Consider the following 22,745-nt stretch of genomic DNA (forward strand, 5'->3'; position numbering starts at 1 on the left):
AGAAATATGTAACTAATAAATGATAAAATGTTCCCAGGATATACAATTTTAAGGGAAAGACTAATTTATCCTGAATTTTCATCCATATTCATCCTTAGGCAGGTACTAGTTTCACATATATATTTACAAAAATAAGTTAAAAGGACCTAAGAAAGGCCTTTCTTATTTATGTAAGCATTTTTTTTTTTTTTTTAAGATGGAGTCTCACTCTTTCGCCCAGGCTGGAATGCAGTGGTGTGATCTCGGCTCACTGCAACCTTGGCCTCCCGGGTTCAAGCAATTCTCCTGCCTCAGTCTCCTGAGTAGCTGGGATTACAGGCACCCGCCACCATGCCAAGCTAATTTTTGTATTTTTAGTAGAGATGGGGTTTCACCATGCTGGTCAGGCTGGTCTCGAACCCCTGACCTCGTGATCCACCCACCTCGGCCTCCCAAAGTGCTAGGATTACAGGCATGAGCCACCGCGCCCGGCCCTATGTAAGCATTTCTAATGACACCTCTTCACCAGCTGCCCCAGCCCCCATGTAGTATGGCATACCATGTTCATGATGGTGAGGATGTAGGACTCCACATTCTCACTCCCATGGTATTCAATCATCTTTGTGTCGGCCACCACCAGTGTCTCCACCCATCTCTCCTTGCTGATGGAACGCCGGGAGAGGCTTCTGCCTGGCAAGTTGTGCCTCTCCCACTTCTCTCGCCACAGCTCTTGCTTCTGGGAGATGTTAACGCTATCTAAACAGTAAACAGAGGACAATGGTCTAACACTGTATATCTCTCATATATTATCTACTTATGCTTGTAAAGATGCAAGGCCATAAGTTTAATCTACTTTAACAATATAAATGCAGTGTCTTTACATACATGACTGAAATAGACCAATTTAAACGAATATGACCAAGAGAAATTTGAATCTTACAGAGAGGTTCAAAAAGTACTTTATAAAAATGTTTATTACCTACTGCATTAAATGATGTCTTCCACTATTGAAAAGACATAACCAACAATGGGAACTTTCTCTTTCTTCTTCTCCTCTAAATTATTCAGTGCCTACTGTGTGCAAGGCAATATACCTGGCTTTTAAATGCCACATTGTTTATCCTCATGAATAACTAAGGTACATATTCTTCTCTCCATTTTGCAAATGTGGAAACTGATGTTCAAAGTGGCTGATTAAATAACTTTTCCAAAGCTGCACAGCCCATCAGTCAGTAAAAGACTCAGTATCTTCTAAATCATGCATTTTAAAAAATATACACCACACTGTTTCCTACAGAGTAAACATGTATAAAACTGTAGTATATATAAGCTGAAAAGCTGCCGAAGGTTCCAGGCATTCCACTTGAAGATGGCATAAAAAGAGGTGGAAAAGATCCAAAGAAGGACAGCAAAATTACCAAGGTGACTGACAGATTTTAGTATGAAAAGGATTTGATATATGAGGGTCACAGTTTGGAAGATGAAATCTAGGAGAGGCTATAGAATGATAAAGAAAGTCAGACAGTAGCTTCACGGAATCATTCTCAAAATCCCAGAATTCTGAAAGTAGGGAACACATTCCAACTTGAAAGAGGTCTGTTCAAAACCAAAATGAATAAAAGGCTACCTCACACATCAGGAAGCAAGTACTTAACCCAAGTGGAAGTCAAGTGTAAAAAGTTCCAGTGGGCTCAGAATGGCTTAGGGTGCCGAGGAAAGACAGGTTGACCGGAAGAGAATAAAGAAAGAAGCCTGGGCTGATACAGGGGCAGCGCCTGGGTCTTTGAAGATTCCTATCAGGATCACAGCCACAAACACTTCCTGCCTCTCCCTCATCTGCACCCTGGGCCCCTGGCAGGGGCAGAACATCAAAGCAGAGTGGCAAACCTCATGTTCCCTTCCTAATCTCTGGTAATGGCCATCCAGTCTGAACTTGAATACTTCAGCAGGAGGAGGGGACACTCAACAACTCACAGGCCATCTTGTTCTATTGGGAAATTTTCAACTGCATTGAGCTGAAACCTGCCTCTCTGTCATTCCTCCTTGTTAGTTCTGGTCCTGTTCTCTGAAACATCTAGAACTACACCCCCTCCTGAGGCCCTGCCTCAGAACCTGAGTTGGGACAAGTAACACCATATCCTGCCCTCTCCCCTGGTGCTCTCTAGGCTGTGGGAGTTGCTTACATTGATTTGTGTGTAACCCTTCCTGGTTCCTCAGTTTCACTGTCCATATGAAGTTAGAACATGTTTGGTGATATTGACAAAATAAATGAAACATCATCATAGGTCTAAATAAATTCAAACTCTAGCGTTGTGAGTTTCACTTCAAAATAATAATGCTGTATTTTGATATAACACTTCTGAGAAATAATCCGGGATTATGTAAACTTTGGAGGGAAGTCCTGTGAAGATTTAAAAACGGGGAGATGGTTAACCCCTCATCTGAATGGAACCATTTTCTAGTTTCCTTCTCCACTCACTTTGCATGGGGAAGCATGAATTCCGTAAGAAATATCAAGATTTTATCACTGGTTTCTAACTTTCTGAAACCCCCTCCCTCATTCCCCCATCAGCCTTTTGTCCCTTTTTTTGAATCTCACGGGAATGTTTTCAAACTACTATCTGCTTTCAGATGTCTCTGGATAAGCCAAGCAGCCGGCCCCCTTTGAGCCCACGTGGGCTGGTGTTTTCTGAAAGGGCTGTTACAGGTTGGGTTGAGTACAGGAATTGGGTCAATGTGGATTCGGTCCCATCTTTCTCTCAGGCCCCTCCTGTCTTGTTGGGTGGGGACAGGTCTGCTGTAACCAGGAGGCTGCTCCGTGCCGCCCTGACCTTGTGTGTGAGGGTGACTGGCAGACAGTTTTCTCACCCAGTGCCCTCACAAAGCCCTTGGGGCCTTAGCCCTTCTTCTCCCTTGGCCCCTGCAGGCTCAGCCTCCCTACCCTGGGTGCCGGTCCCCTCACAGAGGCTTCAGCTCACCTCAGCAGGCAAAGACTGTGCGGTGCACAGCCCCTCATTAAAGCAGAACCCTGTGCTCCTGGCTGCAGCCTCTGTCCTCACCCTCAGAGATCTACTGTTAGGTGCTAGCAGGAGGCTGTCATGGGTGAGAAATACGTAGAAAAAAGAAGTAGTTTCTCTGCTTCCCTTAGTCCTGTCTTTCTTTACTTACTTCTTCTTTATTCTCCCCTTTTTCTACCTTTTATCCCTCAGTGTTGACAAAGAGAGTTGCTAGGCACTGAATGTTTGCATCCTGCCCAGATGCAGATGTTGAAGCCCTAATCCCCAAGGTAATGGTATTTGGAGGTGGGGCCTTTAGATGGCAGTTAGGCTGAGATGAACTTGTGACAGTGGAGCCCCCATCATGGGATTAGTGTCCTTATAAGAAAAGGACGAGACATCAGAGCTCTCTCTTTCTCTCAGAGAGAGGAGACAGATGAGGACACAGCAGGAAGATATACACATCTCTCTCTCTCTCTCTCTCTCTCTCTATATATATATATATATATGTATATAGGCACTGAATATATATATATATATTTTTTTTCTCTTTATATAGGCACTGTGTGTGTCTGTATGTGTGTGTGTGTGTGTGTGTGTGTGTGTGTATGTGTGTGTGTATGAGAGAGAGAGAGAGAGAGAGAGAGAGAGAGAGAGATCTCGGACTTGACCTTGGACTTCCAGTCCCTAGAATTGTGAGAAATAAATTTCTGCTGTTTAGGACACCCAGTCTATAGTATTTTGTTATAGTAGCCTGAGCTAACTAAGACACAAGTTTGTTTTTTTTTTTTTAAAGACATCTTTAAAGCCCAAGTTACTTTCATTTTTCCAACAAATAGGTAGTTACTCAGTAGTAAACAGTCATATAGGAGGAAATATGGAAATGAGAGATGGGGTCTGCTAAAGGCATATATCTATTTAAAATTTTTCAACAAAACCTACATTAAGCACTTATTAAAGTTCAAGTCCTATACTAAGCACATAGCACCATATCTCATTTAACTGTGCCAACAAATCTATGAGATAAGCCCTCTTATGATCACCATCTTATAGATGAAGAACTTGAGGCTCAAAAAGATTAGGTAATTTTCCAAAAGTCACATAGTAAATGACAGATTCAGTCATCTGTGTGATTTCACTACAGCAACAACAAACATTTATACAATAGGTTTTCTGGGCAAGGCCCGAGTTACTCTCCTGATAGAGACAAAGAAGTAGGTGATGTGATCCTTGACTTTACACAACAACCAATCTACTTGTGGGTGACGAGACATGAACACAAGAAAAATTGTCATCATTGGGGTTCAAGTAATTCCCAAAGAGAAATATCAGTTATGTTATAGATAGTGCCGGAAGCTTTGTGGAAGTGGTAGGATCTGAATTGGGCCTTAACAGGACTGAGCTGGGGGAGAGGACTGTATATATGTGGACTGACTCTGCAGAGTTCTAGTGAAATCTCAGATTTGATGGAAGAATTGTTTCTACTAAGCAATTTCAGAAAGTATGAGAAACCAGCCCTACACATTTATCTCCAAAGCTGATGACAAAGACAACTAGTTCTTTGGGTGAGGTGAGGGGCTGATGATTCTGAGAAGCTCGCCTCACTGTTCCCCATCATACACACCACTGCGTTTAGAGACCCCTCTTCTCAGCCAGCATAGCTTCTGGCCACACTTCAATCCGAGTACTTTTTATATTGCCATAATTTCCTGTTATTTAAGGGGCTCTCTAATTAGGCTTTAAGCAACTAAAGGGCTAGAAAAACATCTTTGGCCTTTGCCCCAATCCTAATACCATAACAGGCAAAAGAGGCACCCAGTAAATACCAAATGCACAAGCGAAGAACTGAAGATGAATCAGAACCAATGTATGAACCACACACGAAGAACTGCCAGGTTTGTCAATTTTTTCCATTTGAAGACTTTTTTCATTTAAGGAATTATCCCCACTGAGACCATGACGTGCTTGTTTCAAGCAGAGAAATCCAGTCAAATGGGCAGCTTAAGTAAGGAAAATTTCCAGTGCTGAGAGAGGACAGAGAACTGACTTTCCCAAATGGAAGCTAACAGAGTACAGATGTCTGTCTGGCGTTGGCTGAGGTGTTCAGTATACCTGAGCACTAACAGAACAGAAGTTCTAGAAGATCCCTGGAAAATGCAATTTACTGAGTAAATTCCCCAAGCACTGCAGGCAGCTCTTCACAAAGCTCTCTCTCTAGGGATTTTGCAGGTAGCAGAGCCTTCACCTACTGCTGATCTCTGAGTCCGTGTCCACTGCAGGCAGGCAAGGATCATGCCTTGATGAAGCCACACGGAGGAACCTGGAGTAGTGCTAGGGAGCAAAGAAAGTGAACACAGATGGCGGAAGACTCTGGAAATTACAAAGTTTCCAGTACATTCAGGAGTGCTTTTTAACGTGCCAGTAGTTTCCACTTTGAGCAAGGAGGCTGCCTATTCTACTTAGAAAATTGCTCAAGGCTCTGCCTCCAGCCCAACCCTTCCCTCATCTGGATTCTCTTCTACAACCTTATATCAGATTTCCAACAGAGAAGGATTTCTGCCCAGCCAATGCAGGTTGACCACTAACTGGAAATTGGCCACTAATTACTACTGCCTTGTTTGAGTTCCAGCTTCTCCCAAGATGACCTTCTCAAGTTGATCTTCTCCAGCCCACACTGCAGCTTCCAGACAAGTGAGACCTAGTACCCTAACTGCCCCACCTTTCTGTCACCACCTCTGCAAGGTTTCTGAAACATGACACCTGGAGAGCAACACAGCAACACAGCCACTAACAGCCACCTGGGATCCAGTGCCTATCAAGAGCCCAACTGGTGCTAAACACTCTTGGATTTGATCATTTATCTTAATTCTCACAATAAAAACATGTAGTAAATATTATTGCCATTTTAAAATGAGAAAGCTGAGACCCAGAGAGATTACAGAGTTTATTCAAAGTCTCATAGCCAGTAAGCAGCAGGACCAGCATTTTAGCTGGGTTAGTGTGAATCTTATTTAACTTAGCAGCATGGAGATGGCGATGGGATTTCCGGGATCACCTGCCTAAAAATTTCAGCGTGAGGAATGGAAAGGATCAACTCAAAAAAAAAATCATCTATAGAAGAAGTTGGACCCCAAATCAGCTGAGTTCTAGTCCTCCAGGTCCCCACCAGTCTTCAACAATGCATGAAGGACATTTGTCTAGGAGTGCAGTAGGAGGTAGGTGACCTTTTGATACTAGATTTCTGGAGACAATGTCCTGTTCTTTATATAACTCAGACAAGTTCTACTCAGGGAAGATGTTCTGGACCCAGTGTTGAGGGCTGGAGAGATGGTATCAGAAAAAAAGAAGGAAAGCATCTTAAGACTAATAGGTCCTATCCAGGCCCACTATTGATAGCTGCTCACTCCCCATGCCTACTGGCCTGGCCCAAACCACCTGTGACCTTGGACAAATATTACTATCTCTTCCCCTGTCTAATGAAGAAACTGAATCGAATTCCTATTTTTGTGAGTCATGGAACCTTTCCTTCATACAAAGATTATGCAAAAAGTAAAGAAAAGAATGAACCCCAAAGTTGCTGGGGTCATGGGGTGTGGTGGGTGGCCCCAAAGGGGATTCCACATGGCGCATCTTTAAACCACCAGATGACACCATCTCTGGGGTTCTTCCAGTTCTAGTGTTCTCTGAGTTGGGCAAACACACCTTTCCACTGCCAAGGCATAATTGTGAGCTATCTGCTGCATGCTAGCATTTACTTAGGGCTACCGCACACTTGCACCCAGACCCTCTTCTTGGCAGGTCATTGTGGCCTTCCCCAGCAGAGTCAAACACCAGTGCAGGTGTGTGCATCCATTAGCAACAACGGCTGAGCAGCCCGAGGGGCCCAACTCCCCAGGCCAGCTTTGGGAAGATTTGAACTTCCGTAGGAAGTTCATTTTTACTCCACAAAAAGTTTACCTCGCTAACTGTGAACAAAGAATTTTTTTTTTACACTTAAGTAATAGACTATCCATTTCTCAAAACTGGCCACTGTTGAAGTACAAACAGCTGCCTTTAAAGAAAGAAAGAAACCAACCTGAGTCTAAGTGTTAGAAACTGCTAGATCCCCAAAACAAGTACATCCCAGCTTAAGGGTATGCATAAAAAGTATAAGCACCTGAAAAAAAAAAAAAAAAAAAAGAAAGAAAGAGATGTATTCCCAAAGGCTGGATGGTCCTGCCTGACACTGCACTCACTTCATTCAGAATACGTCAAAAAGATGGAACTGGCAGATCATTTGGGACACATGACTCTTCCCAAAATACCAACATAATTACATTAAATGTAAGTAAAAAGGATGTTTGAAGATCCTTCCAGAGAGTCAATAATCTGAATGAGTTGAGAATTTATAATGAATTTATATTAAATCCATTGTTATTTATACATTTATATTAGATATAATAATGGATTTATATTAAATCTATTAAATTTATATTAAATCCATTATTATTTTGTTCATTATCTATTTAACATTTGTAATGCAAAGTAATTCCACTGATTTGAGGTCTGACCCCACACACTTTTTTCCGTTCCACACTCTCTCATAGAAATGTGCTGATGCATTTCTCACAATGAAGACCAGATGTGGAGGAGGCTGCTGGGGGCAGAAGTAAAATAAACAAAAAATGAAGTAATCAACCAAGTGGATAATGAGTCCCAGCATGCTTAGACATCGATAGAACTCTGCTGACACACTTCCCTTAGCTTCATGACTGAGGACTGGGGAATAACTCAGGGACTTTCACGCTTCACCCAAGCCTCCCAAAACATTTCTTACAGTTTCTATGTCCATGTCCTCAATGGTGAGCTGGCCATTGCTGCAAGGGTTCAAAAAGAGTTTACTCCTGCACAGTTACATTTCATGTAGGGTATAAAGTTTCTACCAGCCTACAAAAGAAAGACTACCTATATTGTGACTCTCCTACTGGGAAATTTAGTACATGTTTACAAAGCTCTCTAGACAATGAGTCTCACTTTGTTTTTAGAGGTCCCATTAATACCTAGTGTTCTGAGGAACATCGCTGGAAAAACTACAACTTTTAGGGGATACTAGCTCAGGAAGGAAGTGAGATTCAATGAATACTAAAGTCTTTTCATATTATAAGCCTGTCATTCTATGATGATCTATATGGAAATGAAGGGGAGCAAAGTCTTATCCAGGAACCATAGAGTGGGAACACAATGCTTTCTTCTTAGGGTTCTCCCTGGTCTTAAGGACAGTTTCTATCTTGCCGGACCAAAAATACTGTTAGTTAAATAGAGCCACTAGAGAAGCAGGCGAGACATGGAAGAGAGGTCTCTTGGAAAACGGAGTTATCTTCCATCTGTGGAAAGATAGGTGATGGACCAGCAGGGAGTCATGCTAGCATTTACTTAGGGCTGGTCCTGAGCTTCAGCAGGACCTTCCAAAGACAAGACCATGCTGGAACTCCATGTCTACCTCCTTACACATCCTGGCAGCACTTTTAGAGATTACTCACTAAGACCTACAAGTATAGTATGTGCTCAATAAATACAGTGCAAACTGCTTGAGAGGCTTTTCTTAACGTTCACACCAACCTAAGGCTAACTATTGACCTAAGAATAAAAAATGAATTAGTGCTGTCTAAATAGATCTGGACTATCCTAAGGTGAGCCCCCTCTCAGTGTCCCTACCCCACTGGCCCGGACCCTTCTCTGTTGTTTGTATCAAGTCCTTAAAACTTACCAGGTCAAATACTGAACATGCCTGAGGCAATTTGTGCCTTCCTTTATGATGACTGTGTTAGACTGACAGTTGTCCTCAATATTTGTTCTTCCTCTCTTCCTCCTTGATTATTTTCTGGGCGCATGGCTTTCTAGAATATAGACTAAATTTCCCAGCCCCCTTGCAGTTAAATTCTGACCAATAAGACACAAGGGGAAGGCTACATGTAACTTTCAGAATTTAAAGGGAAGGCAGAGCCCCTTCTCTTCCTTTGCCTCCTTCCTGGCCTGAATGTGGATGGTTTCAACAAAGTGGATGCCAGATATTGAAGAAGATGGAATAATATAGAAGACAGACAATAAAAGGATCCTGGGTTCCTGATTGTGGAGATAAAACCTGGGATGTTTTATTTCCAAATTCCATTTATATGTGAGAAAAATAAAAGTATCTTTCAACTTGAATAGAAGAGGGCTGTCTTATCTGTTTTGTTCACTCCTTTTACCCCCAGCACTTAGAATAATTCCTTCTACTCAGTAACAATATTTTAAATAAATCAGTCTTATGTGGGATTTTCTGCCAGCCAAAACCCATATTATTCTAAGTAAGTGACATGATGACTTAACTCTCCCCTTCATGTTTGGAGGCACTATCTCTTCTCAGAGTCTGTAATCCTAGGAGTGAACTGCTTTCATCTCCAAGTGACAGCATTCTATCTGTCCCCTCAGATCAGCAAGTTGATTACGTATAAATAAACAGTGAGTTCTCTTTTACTACCTTCAGTCTGTTAACATAGAAATAAGACTGATTTCCCACAATGGCTTCCAAAAATAGTATTTTCAGAGAAGTCACATATTTACTCTTGTTCTGGAAAAAATAGTCCCATGAGTCCTATGTGTATCTTCTTAAGAGAACTGAAGGTACCAAGATTTAGTTGAGAGGGAAAGTGGACACTATTTATGCTTGGAAACCTCATATGTACTTTTAAATGAAACAAGAAAATTCTGGGTGATTCCCACTGGATTGCTTATTTAGTAACACTCTCTCCACTGTCATCAAAGGGTCAGCAAGTCTGTTAGTCGGAAGCCTGCAATTTAAATATCTCTGTTACTGCTACACCCAGCTCACACGTAACTGCTTGATATTTCATTTCACCAACTTGACTGTAGGGCATAAATAGATTTAAGTTCTTCCCATACTCCCAGATTGACAAATATTAACTTGGTGAGTCAACAATAATCAAGCTCAAAGAGTAAAAATTCTGTATAATTAGAGAATATATCATAGAGACCTTGAGAAACCATCTGCTCTGTCTTTCAAAAGACAGCAACAAAGTAATTCCATACTGATGAGACTTCAATTTTAAAGAACATGAAAGAGCTCATATTTACATATGGCTATATTTACATATATACAGGTTTATTGCATACCTGTGTACACATGAGCATATTTACAGTTCATTCTAATTATCTAATTTCATAAAAATACAATGTCCTACATGCCAACTTATTATAAAAATAGTATTTATATTCATTCATCTTTTAAAATGTTCTGTTTGAACTAAAAATAAAACACACATGATCAACTCCATAGATGCAGAGAAGGCTTTTGATAAAATGCAACATCCCTTCATGTTAAAAATCCTCAACAGACTAGGCATTGAAGGAACATACCATACAATATAAAGAGCCACCTATGATATAGCCACAGCTAACATCATATCAAATGACCAAAAGCTAGAAGCATTCCCCTTGAGAACCAGAACAAGATAAGGATGCTCACTCCCACCAATCCTATTTAACATAGTACTGGGAGTCTTAGCCAAAGCAATCAGTCAAGAAAAAGAAATAAAAGGTATCCAAATAAGAAGAGAGGAAGTCAAACTCTATCTCTGTTTGCAGATGATATGATTCTATAGCTAGAAAACCCCACTGTCTCCTAGATCTGATCAATGACTTCAGCAAAATCTCAGGATACAAAATCAATGTACAAAATTCAGCATTTCTATATACCAACAACATCCAAGCTGAGAGTCAAATTAAGAATGCAATTCCATTCACAATATCCACAAAAAGGATACAACACCTAGGAATACAGCTGACCAGGGAGGTGAAAGATCTCTATCACAAGAATTATAAAATACTGCTCAAAGAAATCAAAGATGACACAAACAAATGAAAAAGCATTCCATGCTCATGGATAGGAGGAATGAATATTCTTAAAACGGTCATACTGCCCAAAGCAATTTAAAAATTCAAATTTCTTCTCCAATTCTTTTATTAATGTCTGACCTCATAACATAAAAACTAAGGGCTATTCTCCCAACCATCTAAATTGCTCCTCTAGCAAGAGCAATCACACAGTAACCTATATAATTACTGAGAAAGATAAACCTATGCAATTTGAGTTTTCATTGATTTCTTGGTTGTTTAAAAGGCAGAAAAGTAGACCTAGGGAAACATCCAAAATCAAGGAGAGAAAAATTACCCTTTTGGTAATAAGCCAGCCATTCTTCTATGACGGTACCTGACAGGTAAAAAGGTTAGAAAATCAGAGCCAGCATTTCTATTAAGGAACTACTGACACACAAAGTATAAAGGGAAAGACTGAATGCAGAGAGCCACATGAACGCACTTTCCGGCGAAAGAAAGAACACTTTGGTCTAGAGAAGTCCAGACCAATATGGTGGCTGCCAGTTACATGCAGTGATGGAAGCTTGAAATGTGCTGTATACAAAATGAGATGTGCTGGCTAGATTTCAAAGACTCGATATGATAAAAAAGAATGTGAACTATCACACTAATAAAGTATATTGATTACATATTGAAATAATAATATTCTGGATTATCTTGAGCTAGGAAAAGTATTAACATTTATTTCACTTGTTTTTTCCTTTTCTTCATTTGGCTAGTAGAAAGTTGAAAATTACTTATGTGACTTGCATTGTGACTCACATATTTGTATTGTAGAGCACTGGTTTAGAGCTCAAGACACTTGGATATCCATCTAGGGTCTCCTAGTTATTTAGTATTTTATCTAAAGTCAGACTCACATAATTGCTGTAAGAAAGGAGTCAAGCACCTTACTTGCCACATAGTAAAGTCACGGTATTATTATTCTGTTTTCTTCAGTCCTATCTGCACTAAAGAGATGAAGTCCATAATAGATCAAAACTCTAATTCCTCTTGTTTTCAGTTCAAGTTTATTTAATTCTGATTAGGGACAGCCTTGTCTTTAACCAGCCTGGCTGTTTTATCCTCACCCTCACCTTGTGAAATGGCTGCCTAGTTCCTCACCCACTAGAACAAAGTGACAAGAAAGCAGAATTCAATTAAGAAATTTTTATCAATTATTTTTTCATTCTCTTTTTTAAAGAGAGAGGGGAAGAAATAGAAAGAGAGAGAGATCAGTAAATTGTGACATAGAGATTTAAAGAGTAACTTCCTGTCCATAAACGAATAAATAAAATGTCATATATACAATACAACGGAATATTGTTCAGCCTTATAAACAAAGGAAATTTGGACACATACTACAAAATGGATGAATCTTGAGGATGTTATACTAAGTGAAACCAAACAGTCACAAAAGGACAAATACTGTATGATTCCATTTACATGAGGTACCTTGTGTAGTACAGTTCACAGGGGCAGAAAGTAGAGCTCTGGTTTCCAGAGGATGGGAGTGGGGGAGGAAAAGGGAAATGGGAAAAATTGTTTAATTTGTACACAGTTTGGGTTTGGGGAGATGGAAAAACTGGAGAGGGATGGATGGTGATGATAGTTGTCTAACAATAGAATATACTTAAAGCCACTGAACTGTACATTTAAAAATGGTTCAAAAGGTAAATTTTCCATTATGTATATGTCACCAAAAACTTTTAAAACAACTTTCTAAAAAAGTAACTTCCATGGTAGATGGTGGATGTCGAATTGAATAGATTCATCCAATTTCCTGCACTTTAATCACTGCATTGACAAGTCCCATAGTGTCCCTAAAGAAACTCAATCCTTAATCACTGATTCACAATCACTAACATGTGATTATTAAGGTGTTAATGTTTCAGTACTTGTAATTGGAGTTATCAAAATCAGGGTTTTCTGTCAATTAACAAATTATAATTAGCCAGAAATTCCATTGTCCAAAACCTTTCAGTTGTCCAAAGCATTCCAGTTAAATGAGGTTTGACAATAACACAAGTTGAAGATTCTTTTCCGGGACCCTAACTGGATCCTTGATGGCAGCGTGGTTGGTTTTTCCCTCATCTAATTTGAGATGGAGGTCAGGGATAGTGTCACAGCTGGCAAGGGCAGGAAGAGTCTCCTGACATCATGCAGCTGGCTTTCCACGAAAACCAAAGGAAGGGAAGTAAGTCTGCACTGGGAGGCTGCTTTCAAGACTAGAAAAACTATGTAAAGGCTCAAGTTTGAGTTGACTTTTTCAATAGAGATATTTACTAAAGCTTCATAACCTCTGTGATGTTATCAATACTGACAAACCAGTCTTGGCTTCACCTATGGGCCTCCGCCCATTTCTGCCCTCTTGAAGCTATTAGAGTCTCCTAGGCAGTTCTTTTTGGCTTAATATGGTCAATGTGAAATGCTGTTCTTCATAGTTCAGCTTGCTTTTTTGGACTATACATTTTAAGCATCTAAATTTTGTTGTCTAATTCTTTCACTCCATTAATTCCTTGTTAGCCCAAGAAAAAAAGCTTTTTATTACATATCTCCCTCTCTAACTTCTCTCTAACATGTGGTTTAAAGCCTCCAGTCTTTAAAAATAGGAGTTCTGGAATGTCCTCTTCTCAAAAATGGGATAATGAATTCAATATACTTAAACTGTGATATTTAATTAGGCATAAGGTGTGTATGTATTCAGAAACTGCCAGGCTCTCTAGGGAAAGATAAGGTACAAATAATGCCTTTTAATCTCAAGATATTCTCTTATTTATTGGAGAAGACAAAAGCCATCCATAAGAAAGAGAATCATACAAATGATAAATGATTAAATGTCACTAAGAGTGAAGAGAGGCATTTAAAGGGAAAAAGAGATCAAGGTAAACTGAATTCAGTGAGCACCTGTTTGTTTCCCGTTGCCATGCCAGGCTCAGAAATTACAGAGATGAGGAAAAGCAACTTAACTGATATTAAGGGACTCACTATCTAGAGAAGCAGGTTGTGGGATATGATGAGGTTTCTCTTCAAATAACTCAATCAATCTTTTATTCTTTAATTCATAGTACCCCCTCCTTTTTTCCTTTTTCTCCTTTTTTTCCTTTTTGCCTTTGTTAGATGCCCAGGCATGCCACAATACCAGGCTTTATCAGTACCAGCTCACATTCCTTTCCTTATATGGAAAGAGGACTTTCTAGCTTATCACAGATGCCCCTTCCCCTTTCCTCTCCACTTTCTTTTATGTGCCCACCTTATCTAAAAAAACCCAAATGTTTAGCCAACCGGGATTAGTTTAGATTGTACAGCCTGACCCCGGCCAATGGGGAAAGGGTACAGGGGCAGGACTTGCTTCAGGAATAAAGGCTCTCGTGTCCCTTTGTTCAGGTGTGCTCTCATGGCGACTGGGTAAGGAGGCACCCCTCTGCGCAGAAGTAAAATTGCTTTGCTAAGAATCCTTTGTTTGAGTGTTGAATTTCCTTAGGATTTTGAGCGTTATTCCTAACAAGACGGAATAGTTTTACTTCTCAGGGTGGTAAGCAGGTCTTTTGGGATGTGCAGAATGCAACTAGATGGAGGAGAAGGGAGAGCCAACTGAGTAAGCAGGATGAACAAATTTGTGGAGAGAAGAATGAACGTCTAGCTTTTTGAGAATTCAGAATAGCCTGGATAATTCCAAACTGCCCAATTCTAAGTTATTTCTATTTGCCAGGTAACCAGGGGATATCAGCTCTCCTTTATAATGATGTCACATTTTGCTTATTAAAGTCATTTTATCTTTCTTATTTATTTATTTTTTTTTTAAATTATACTTTAAGCTCTAGGGTACATGTGCACAACATACAGGTTTGTCACATATGTACACATGTGCCATGTTGGTGTGCTGCACCTATTAACTCATCATTTACATTAGGTATATCTCCTAATGCTATCCCTCTTCCCCACCCCCACCCCATGACAGGCCTCAGTGTGTGATGTTCCCGTTCCTGTATCCAAGTGTTCTCATTGTTCAATTCCCACCTATGAGTGAGAACATGCAGTGTTTGGTTTTCTGTCCTTGCGATAGTTTGCTGAGAATGATGGTTTCCAGCTGCATCCATGTCCCTACAAAGGAGATGAACTCATCCTTTTTTTTACGGCTGCATAGTATTCCATGGTGTATATGTATCACATTTTCTTAATCCAGTCTATCATTGATGGACATTTGGGTTGGTTCCAAGTCTTTGCTATGGTGAATAGTGCCGCAATAAACATATGTGTGCATGTGTCTTTATAGCAGCATGATTTATAATCCTTTGGGTATATACCCAGTAATGGGATGGCTGGGTCAAATGGTATTTCTAGCTCTAGATCCTTGAGGAATCGCCACACTGTCCTCCACAATGGTTGAACTAGTTTACAGTCCCACCAACAGTGTAAAAGTGTTCCTATTTCTCCACATCCTCTCCAGCACTTGTTGTTTCCTGATATTTTAATGATTGCCATTCTAACTAGTGTGAAATAGTATCTCACTGTGGCTTAGATTTGCATTTCTCTGATGGCCAGTGATGATGAGCATTTTTTCATGTGTCTGTTGGCTGCATAAATGTCTTCTTTTGAGAAGTGTCTGTTCATATCCTTCGCCCACTTTTTGATGGGGTTGTTTTTTCTTGTAAATTTGTTTGAGTCCTACAAAAATCATCTTATCTTTCTGAATCTACACAAGCTGGGATGATGAGAGGAATCCAGCAAGCCTGCAAAAGGTCTGCAGATAGAGGCTGGGCAGGAATCCTAACTTTGCTGCAAAGTTTCCATACAGTGGACCATTCTCATGTCCCTAACTGAGCAGTAACTCACTCATCATGGTTCCCAGAAAACAAATATAAAAATTGAAGACTGCCAACAAGATAAGCTGAAAAAATGTAAAAGCAGAATGAGTGACATCTCTATATTCTTCTCAATAGTAATATATTACATTGAGATATTGCTTTACAGCTCACAGCGCCGATGCCTTTAACACAGTAGTTGCTTCTTCTAACAACCTAGGGGTAAGAGAGCAGATATTACTAGCCCCATTTTTCCCCAATAGGTCCATTACATTTTTAAAAGCTTAAATTAAGCCCAGGCACAGTGGCTCATGTCTTTAATCCCAGCACTTTGGGAGACCCAGGTGGGCAGATCACCTGAGGTCAGGAGTTTGAAACCAGCCTGGCCAACATGGTGAAACTCCGTCTCTACTAAAAATACAAAAATTAGCCAGGTATGGTGGTGCATACTGCTAAATGTCTTTTGGAAATAAACTCACTTACTTGTTTTAAGTAAGTTAAAAATATGTGGCTGGGGGTGGTGGCTCATGCCTATAATCCCAGCACTTTGGGAGGCCAAGGTGGGTGGATCACCTGAGGTCAGGAGTTCAAGACAAGCCTGGTCAACATAGTGAAAGCCCATCTCTACCATAACTACAAAAATTACCCTGGTGTGGTGGTAGGCACCTGTAATCCCAGCTACTTGGGAGGCTGAGGCAAGAGAATCACTTGAATCCGGGAGGCAGAGGTCGCAGTAAACTGAGATCACACCATTGTACTCCAGCCTGGGCAACAAAAGTGAAACTCCATTTCAAACAATAAAAAATAAAAATAAATAAAAATAAAAAGCTTAAGTTAGGAGGCATAGACATATAGATTAATGGAATAGAACAGAGAACTCAGAAACTGACCCCCACAAAGATGCCTAACAGATTATTGACGAATGTGCAAAGCAATTCAAAGGAGAAAGGATGATCTTCTCAACTAAGATGTTATAGTAATTGGGAATTAACAGGCAAAAAACTTAAAAAAAAAAACCTTGAACTAAAATTTACTTCTTATATAAAAATTAAAATGGATTATGAACTTAACCATAAAATATAAAATTATAAAAATTTTTAGAATAAAATACAGGAGAAAATATTTGGGATGAAGGACTAGGCCACGAATTCTAAGACAGTCTATAAAAGAAAAATATAATAAATTTGACCTCATCAAATTTACAGTTATTTTCTCTGCCCATGTGAAATCTGGAGTTTCATTTTGGATTGATAAAAAGCTCTAAAATTGATTTTGGTGATGGTTGTACCACTCTGTGCACACGCTAAAAACCACCAGATTGTTGTACACATTAAAATAGTGAATTGTATGCAAATTATATCTCAAGAAAGCTTCTACTAAAAAGAAGAAGCCCATTTGAGGAGAATGAAAAGACAAGCTACCTAGCGGGAGAAAATATTTTCAAACTATATATTTAACAAAGGACTAGTATCAATAATACAAAAAGACTTTCCAAACTTAAGAGTAACAATACAAAAACAAGAAAAATACACAAAGAGAACTGAAGAGGATATCCAGATGTCAAAAAAGCACATGAAAAGTTAGTCAACATCATTAGTTATCAGGGAAATGCAAATTAAAGCCACAATGAGATATTGCTACGTATCTATCAGAAAGGCTAAAATAAAAAAATAGTGACAACACCAAATGCTGTTGAGGATGTGGAGAAACTGGATCACTCATATACTACTGGTGGAAATATAAAATAGTCTAGGCACTCTGTTTTAACAAACAGTTTGGCAGTATCTTATAAAACTACACATTCAATTACCATTCAACTCAATAATTTTACTCTTGGGCATTTATCCCAGAGAAATGGAGACTTATGTCCACATAAAAATCTGTAGCAGCTTTATGCATAATAGCCAAAACCTAGAAACAACCCAAATCTGCCTCAACCAGTGAAGGATACATTCATACCGTGGAAGATTACTTGATCATATAAAGTAGAACAAACTCTTAATGGACACAGCAACTTGGATGACTCTCCAGGAAATTATTATGAGTGAAACGAGTCAATCCCAAAGGGCTACACATTTTATGATTCCATTTATATAACATTTTTAAGTGACAAAATTTTAGAAATTTTAGGACAGATTAGTGGTTGCCAAGGGTTAGGATGGAAGGATGAGGTCATGGTAGGGAGGTGGGTATGGTTTTAAAAGTTCAACATGAGGGATCCTTGTGGGGCTGGAGCTGTTCAGTATACTGACTGTCAGTGGATGCACAAAAATATACTTGCAATAAAACCGTATAGAACTAATTACACACACACACACACACACGTACAAGTAAAATTGGGGAAATTTGAATAAGACCAGTGTTTTGTATCATTGTCAACATCCTGGGTGTGATATTGTACTACTGTTTTAAAAGATGTTATCATTCAGTGAGACTGGGTGAGGGGTACATGAGATCTCTTTGTATTATATCTTACGGCTGTATGTGAATCTAAATTATCTCGATAAACATTTTATTTAAAAGTTATATGTCTAGGCTCATACAATAATAGCTTAAACAAAACCTACATGTAACTCCTCAAATTTCTAGTGCAGAGCCAGTGGTGAACTACAACTCTGTCCCAGACAGCCCTTCTGAGCTCCAGATCTGTATGTCCCTCTTGAGTGGACTTAGCACCAAGGATAGCAACTTCTGAGGAATGGAGATGAGGGAGGGAAAGAGAAAGTGTCCATGACAAAAACAGCATATACAATATAATCCCAAGCCGGGGAAATTATAGATATGAGCATAAATAAATGAAAACAAGATAAAGTTAATCAAATACGATTAGCCTATGAAAGGGCCTACCGGGGCTGTCATCTACTAAGGGATTTTTTTTTCCAGGTTCTACTCCCCATCATCTGAGCACCCTTAGAACCTATGTCCACTTGTGGTTTCCATGGTGCTGCAGAGCTACTGCTGTCTTCCAAAATCTGTTCTTTCCTCCTTCCTTACTAGTTGAGCTCTGGCTGCCTGGCTATTCTTTTCGTTAAGTATGACCCAATGAATTCCATCTGCACTAATTATAGACTGACCAGGCCAGTGTTCACTTCTTTCTCTTGAGCTTTCCCTGCAGCTCAAAGGGGAGTGCCATTGACAACCACCCCACCCACCCCAGCATAGTTCCTGGGAGCAGATCTGAATCAATAAGAAGTTACTCAAATCCTAACATCTAGAATTACTGAGAAGTTCTCTTCAGATCTTAAATGGTCAAAATATAAAATAAAATTAAACAAAACAAGCAAGCTCATCCAGGCCACGGCAAAGGTGTCTTGAGACTGCCATATAAAGTCAGAAGAAACCCAACAGCCTTGGCCTTCTAAATAACCACTCTCAGAGTTGGCAATCCAGGCAGGGTGGACCCTCATCTCCCAAGTGTTTTGCAAACTGGAGGCTTAACTTGTGGGATTCAGCTTGAAGATACAAAGCCCATATAACCTTCAGCACAAGATCTTTCCCATTGCCTGCCTTAAGCCGTTTGAAATGAAGATAGAAAATTCCCGATGGCCACAAATCCTAAAACATCTTCATCATTTTCCTTTTTCAAGTTTCCTCTTAATGTGAACTTAAAGGAGAGCGACAACTTCTGACAGTAATCCTTAAGGGACTCTGGTGGTGCATGCACTGGATCAAGTGGATTTTCTGTTTCACAGTTGGCTAAAAACTAGTCTCCCATAACCCGTCCCATAGAAGAAGAGTGTCACTAACACAGCACTAAATGACTGTGTTCACAGAATCTTAACGAGCGCAAAGCTCAGTTTAATACACAACTAGAAAGTCATTCCTCCCCTTAGACACTTTTACAAAAGAGGGGAAATTGACTAAATGATAAGGTAATTGATGTTAATTTATATAAAGCAACTTCCAGCACTGGTTCTAGAATCAGCCTAGCATCTCTACCAGGGTATTATTTCTTCTGCTGCAGCATTACGTGGTATTGTTGGTGTTCATGAGTCTTTGAAGACTTACACAGGTCTTCCCAATCATCAAAGGAATAATTGTGCCCATCTGAGTTCTCTTACTGAATACTTTCCATCATCTCCTGTGTTTTTAAACAATGGGAATGTGTGGTGGTAGAGACAGGTGTGTGAGTCAAACAGAAGGTGTAACTTCCCTGATCTTTCATTAGCTAATAGTTTTAGATAAATAAGAGTCTACTGTATGATAAGCTTCAAATGAACTGGCTCACTCAGTACAAAAGTGCCCATGAATGGCAAATGGCACTACATCTATTTTTTCAACTCAGTCACCACAAACTCTACTTAGATGAGAGTTGGCTTCTTTATGAATCAACTGTACATTTTTTTTTCATTGACAAAACCTGACCTTTTATTAAACATTTATTTCGAAAGCAGGCCCAGGACAGTTCATACAACTGTGAGCTTGATGGATTCTACCTCTTGACTAGAAATTTCTCTTGAGGCAGAAGTAATGCTATTTCAGTTGTAGGACCCTCATGCCTTGGCATTAGGCAACCAGAAAGCCTCCTAACGAGTGGCTGGAAACAAGACTGTCTGTAGATGGTACCTCAGTGCCATTTAATGCTATTCCCATCAAGCTACCACTGACTTTCTTCATAGAATTAGGAAAAACTACTTTAAATTTCATATGGAGCCAAAAAAGAACCCATATAGCCAAGACAATCCTAATCTCTAAGCAAAAAGAACAAAGCTGGAGGCATCATGCTACTTGACTTCAAACTATATTACAAGGCTACAGATACTGAAACAGCATGGCACTGGTACCAAAATAGATATGTAGACCAATGGAACAGAACAGAGGCCTCAGAAATAACACCACACATCTACAATCATCTGATCTTTGACAAATATGACAAAAATAAGTAACAGGGAAAGGATTCCCTATTTAATAAATGGTGTTGGGAAAACTGGCTAGCCATATGCAGGAAACTGAAACTGGACCCCTTCCTTATACTTTATACAAAAATTAACGCAAGATGGATTAAAGACTTAAACATAAGACCTAAAACCATAAAAACCCTAGAAGAAAACCTTGGCAATACCATTCAGAACATAGGCATGGACAAAGTCTTCATGACTAAAACATCAAAAGCAATTGCAACAAAAGCCAAAATTGACAAATGGGATTTAATTAAGAGCTTCTACACAGCAAAAGAAACTATCATCAGAGTGAGCAGGTAACCTACAGAATGGGAGAAAATTTTTGCAATCTATCCATCTGACAAAGGGCTAATATCCAGAATCTACAAGGAACTTAAACAAATTTACAAGGAGAAAACAACCCCATCAAAAAGTGGGCAAAAGATATGAACAAACACTTCTCAAAAGAAGACATTTATGCAGTCAACAAACATGATAAAAAGCTTATTATCACTGGTCATTAGATAAATGCAAATCAAAACTAAAATGAGATACCATCTCACGCCAGTTAGAATGACCATCATTAAAAAGTCAGGAAACAATAGATACTGGAGAGAATGTGGAGAAATAGGAATGCTTTTACACTGTTGGTGGGAGAGTAAATTAGTTCAGCCATTGTGGAAGACAGTAGGGAGATTCCTCAAGGATCTAGAACCAGAAATACCATTTGACCCAGCAATCTCATTACTGGGTATATACCCAAAGGATTATAAATCATTCTGCTATAAAGACACATGCAACTGTATGTTTACTGTAGCACTCTTCACAATAGCAAAGACTTGGAACCAACCCAAATGCCCATCAATGATAGACTGGAGAAAGAAAATGTAGCACATATACACCATGAAATATTATGCAGCCATAAAAAAGGATGAGTTCATGTCCTTTGCAGGGACATGGATGAAGCTAGAAACCATCATTCTCAGCAAACTAACACAGGAACAGAAAACCAAACACCACATGTTCTCACTTATAAGTGGGAGTTGAACAGTGAGAACATATGGGCACAGGAAGGGGAACATCACACACTGGGGCTTGTCAGGGGGTGGGGGGCAAGAGGAGGGATAGCATTAGGAGAAATATCTAATGTAGATGACAGGTTGATGTATGCAGCAAACCACCATGGCACATGTATACCTATGTAACAAACCTGCACGTTCTGCACATGTATCCCAGACCTTAAAGTATTACAAAACAAACAAACAAACAAACAAAAACAAATGAAAAACAAAACCAAAACAAACAAAAAACAATACTATGGTTCACCATATTAAAAAGAAATTAGGCAAAGAACATGAAGACACTTCTCGAAAGAAGACATTTATGCAGCCAACAAACATGGAAAAAAGCTCAACATCACTGATCATTAGAGAAATGCAAATCGAAACCACAATGAGACACTATCTCAGGCCAGTCATAATGGTGATTATTACAAAGTCAAGAAACAACAGATGCAGGTGAGGCTGTGGAGAAATAGGAACGCTTTTACACTGTTGGTGGGAATGTAACTTAGTTCAACCATTATGGAAGACAGTGTGGTGATTCCTCAAAGACCTAGAACCAGAAATACCATTTGACCCAGCAATCTCATTACTGGGTATACACTCAAAGGAATATAAATCATTCTATTATAAAAATACATGCACACATATGTTCACTGCAGCACTATTTACAATAGCAAAGATATGAAATCAACCCAAATGCCCATCAATGATAGACTGGATAAAGAAAATGTGGTACATGTACACCATGAAATACTATATAGCCATAAAAAGGAATGAGATAATGTCCCTTGCAGGGACATGGATGGAGTTAGAAGCCATTATCTTCAGCAAACTAAAGCAGGAACAGAAAACCAAACACTGCATGTTCTCACTTACAAGTGGGAGTTGAACAATGGGAACACATGGACACAGGGAGGGGAACAACACACATGGGGGACTGTTGTTGGGGGGATGTGGGGGTTGGGAGACCATCAAGATAAGTAGCTAATGCATGCTGGGCTTAATACCTAGGTGATGGGTTGATAGGTGCAGCAAACCACCATGGCACATGTTTACCTATGTAATAAACCTGCGCATGTATTCCAGAAGTTAAAATAAAATAAAATAAAATAGAAAAAAACTGAAGTC

General features: G+C 39.6%; 1 protein-coding gene across 2 annotated transcripts in view; it reads right to left on the reverse strand.

Moving 5' to 3' along the window:
* The window catches only part of ADAMTS12 (ADAM metallopeptidase with thrombospondin type 1 motif 12), a 366,676-nt gene that overhangs the window by 151,880 nt on the left and 192,051 nt on the right, over positions 1-22,745 (reverse strand). For both annotated transcript variants that reach the window (XM_025389155.1, XM_025389156.1), the window contains exon 4: positions 539-735. In XM_025389155.1, coding sequence (XP_025244940.1) covers positions 539-735 — 197 coding nt within the window. The remainder of the gene's footprint in view (positions 1-538; positions 736-22,745) is intronic.

The sequence above is a fragment of the Theropithecus gelada genome, chromosome 6 (genome assembly GCF_003255815.1).
Source record: "Theropithecus gelada isolate Dixy chromosome 6, Tgel_1.0, whole genome shotgun sequence".
Classification (NCBI taxonomy): Eukaryota; Metazoa; Chordata; class Mammalia; order Primates; family Cercopithecidae; genus Theropithecus; species Theropithecus gelada.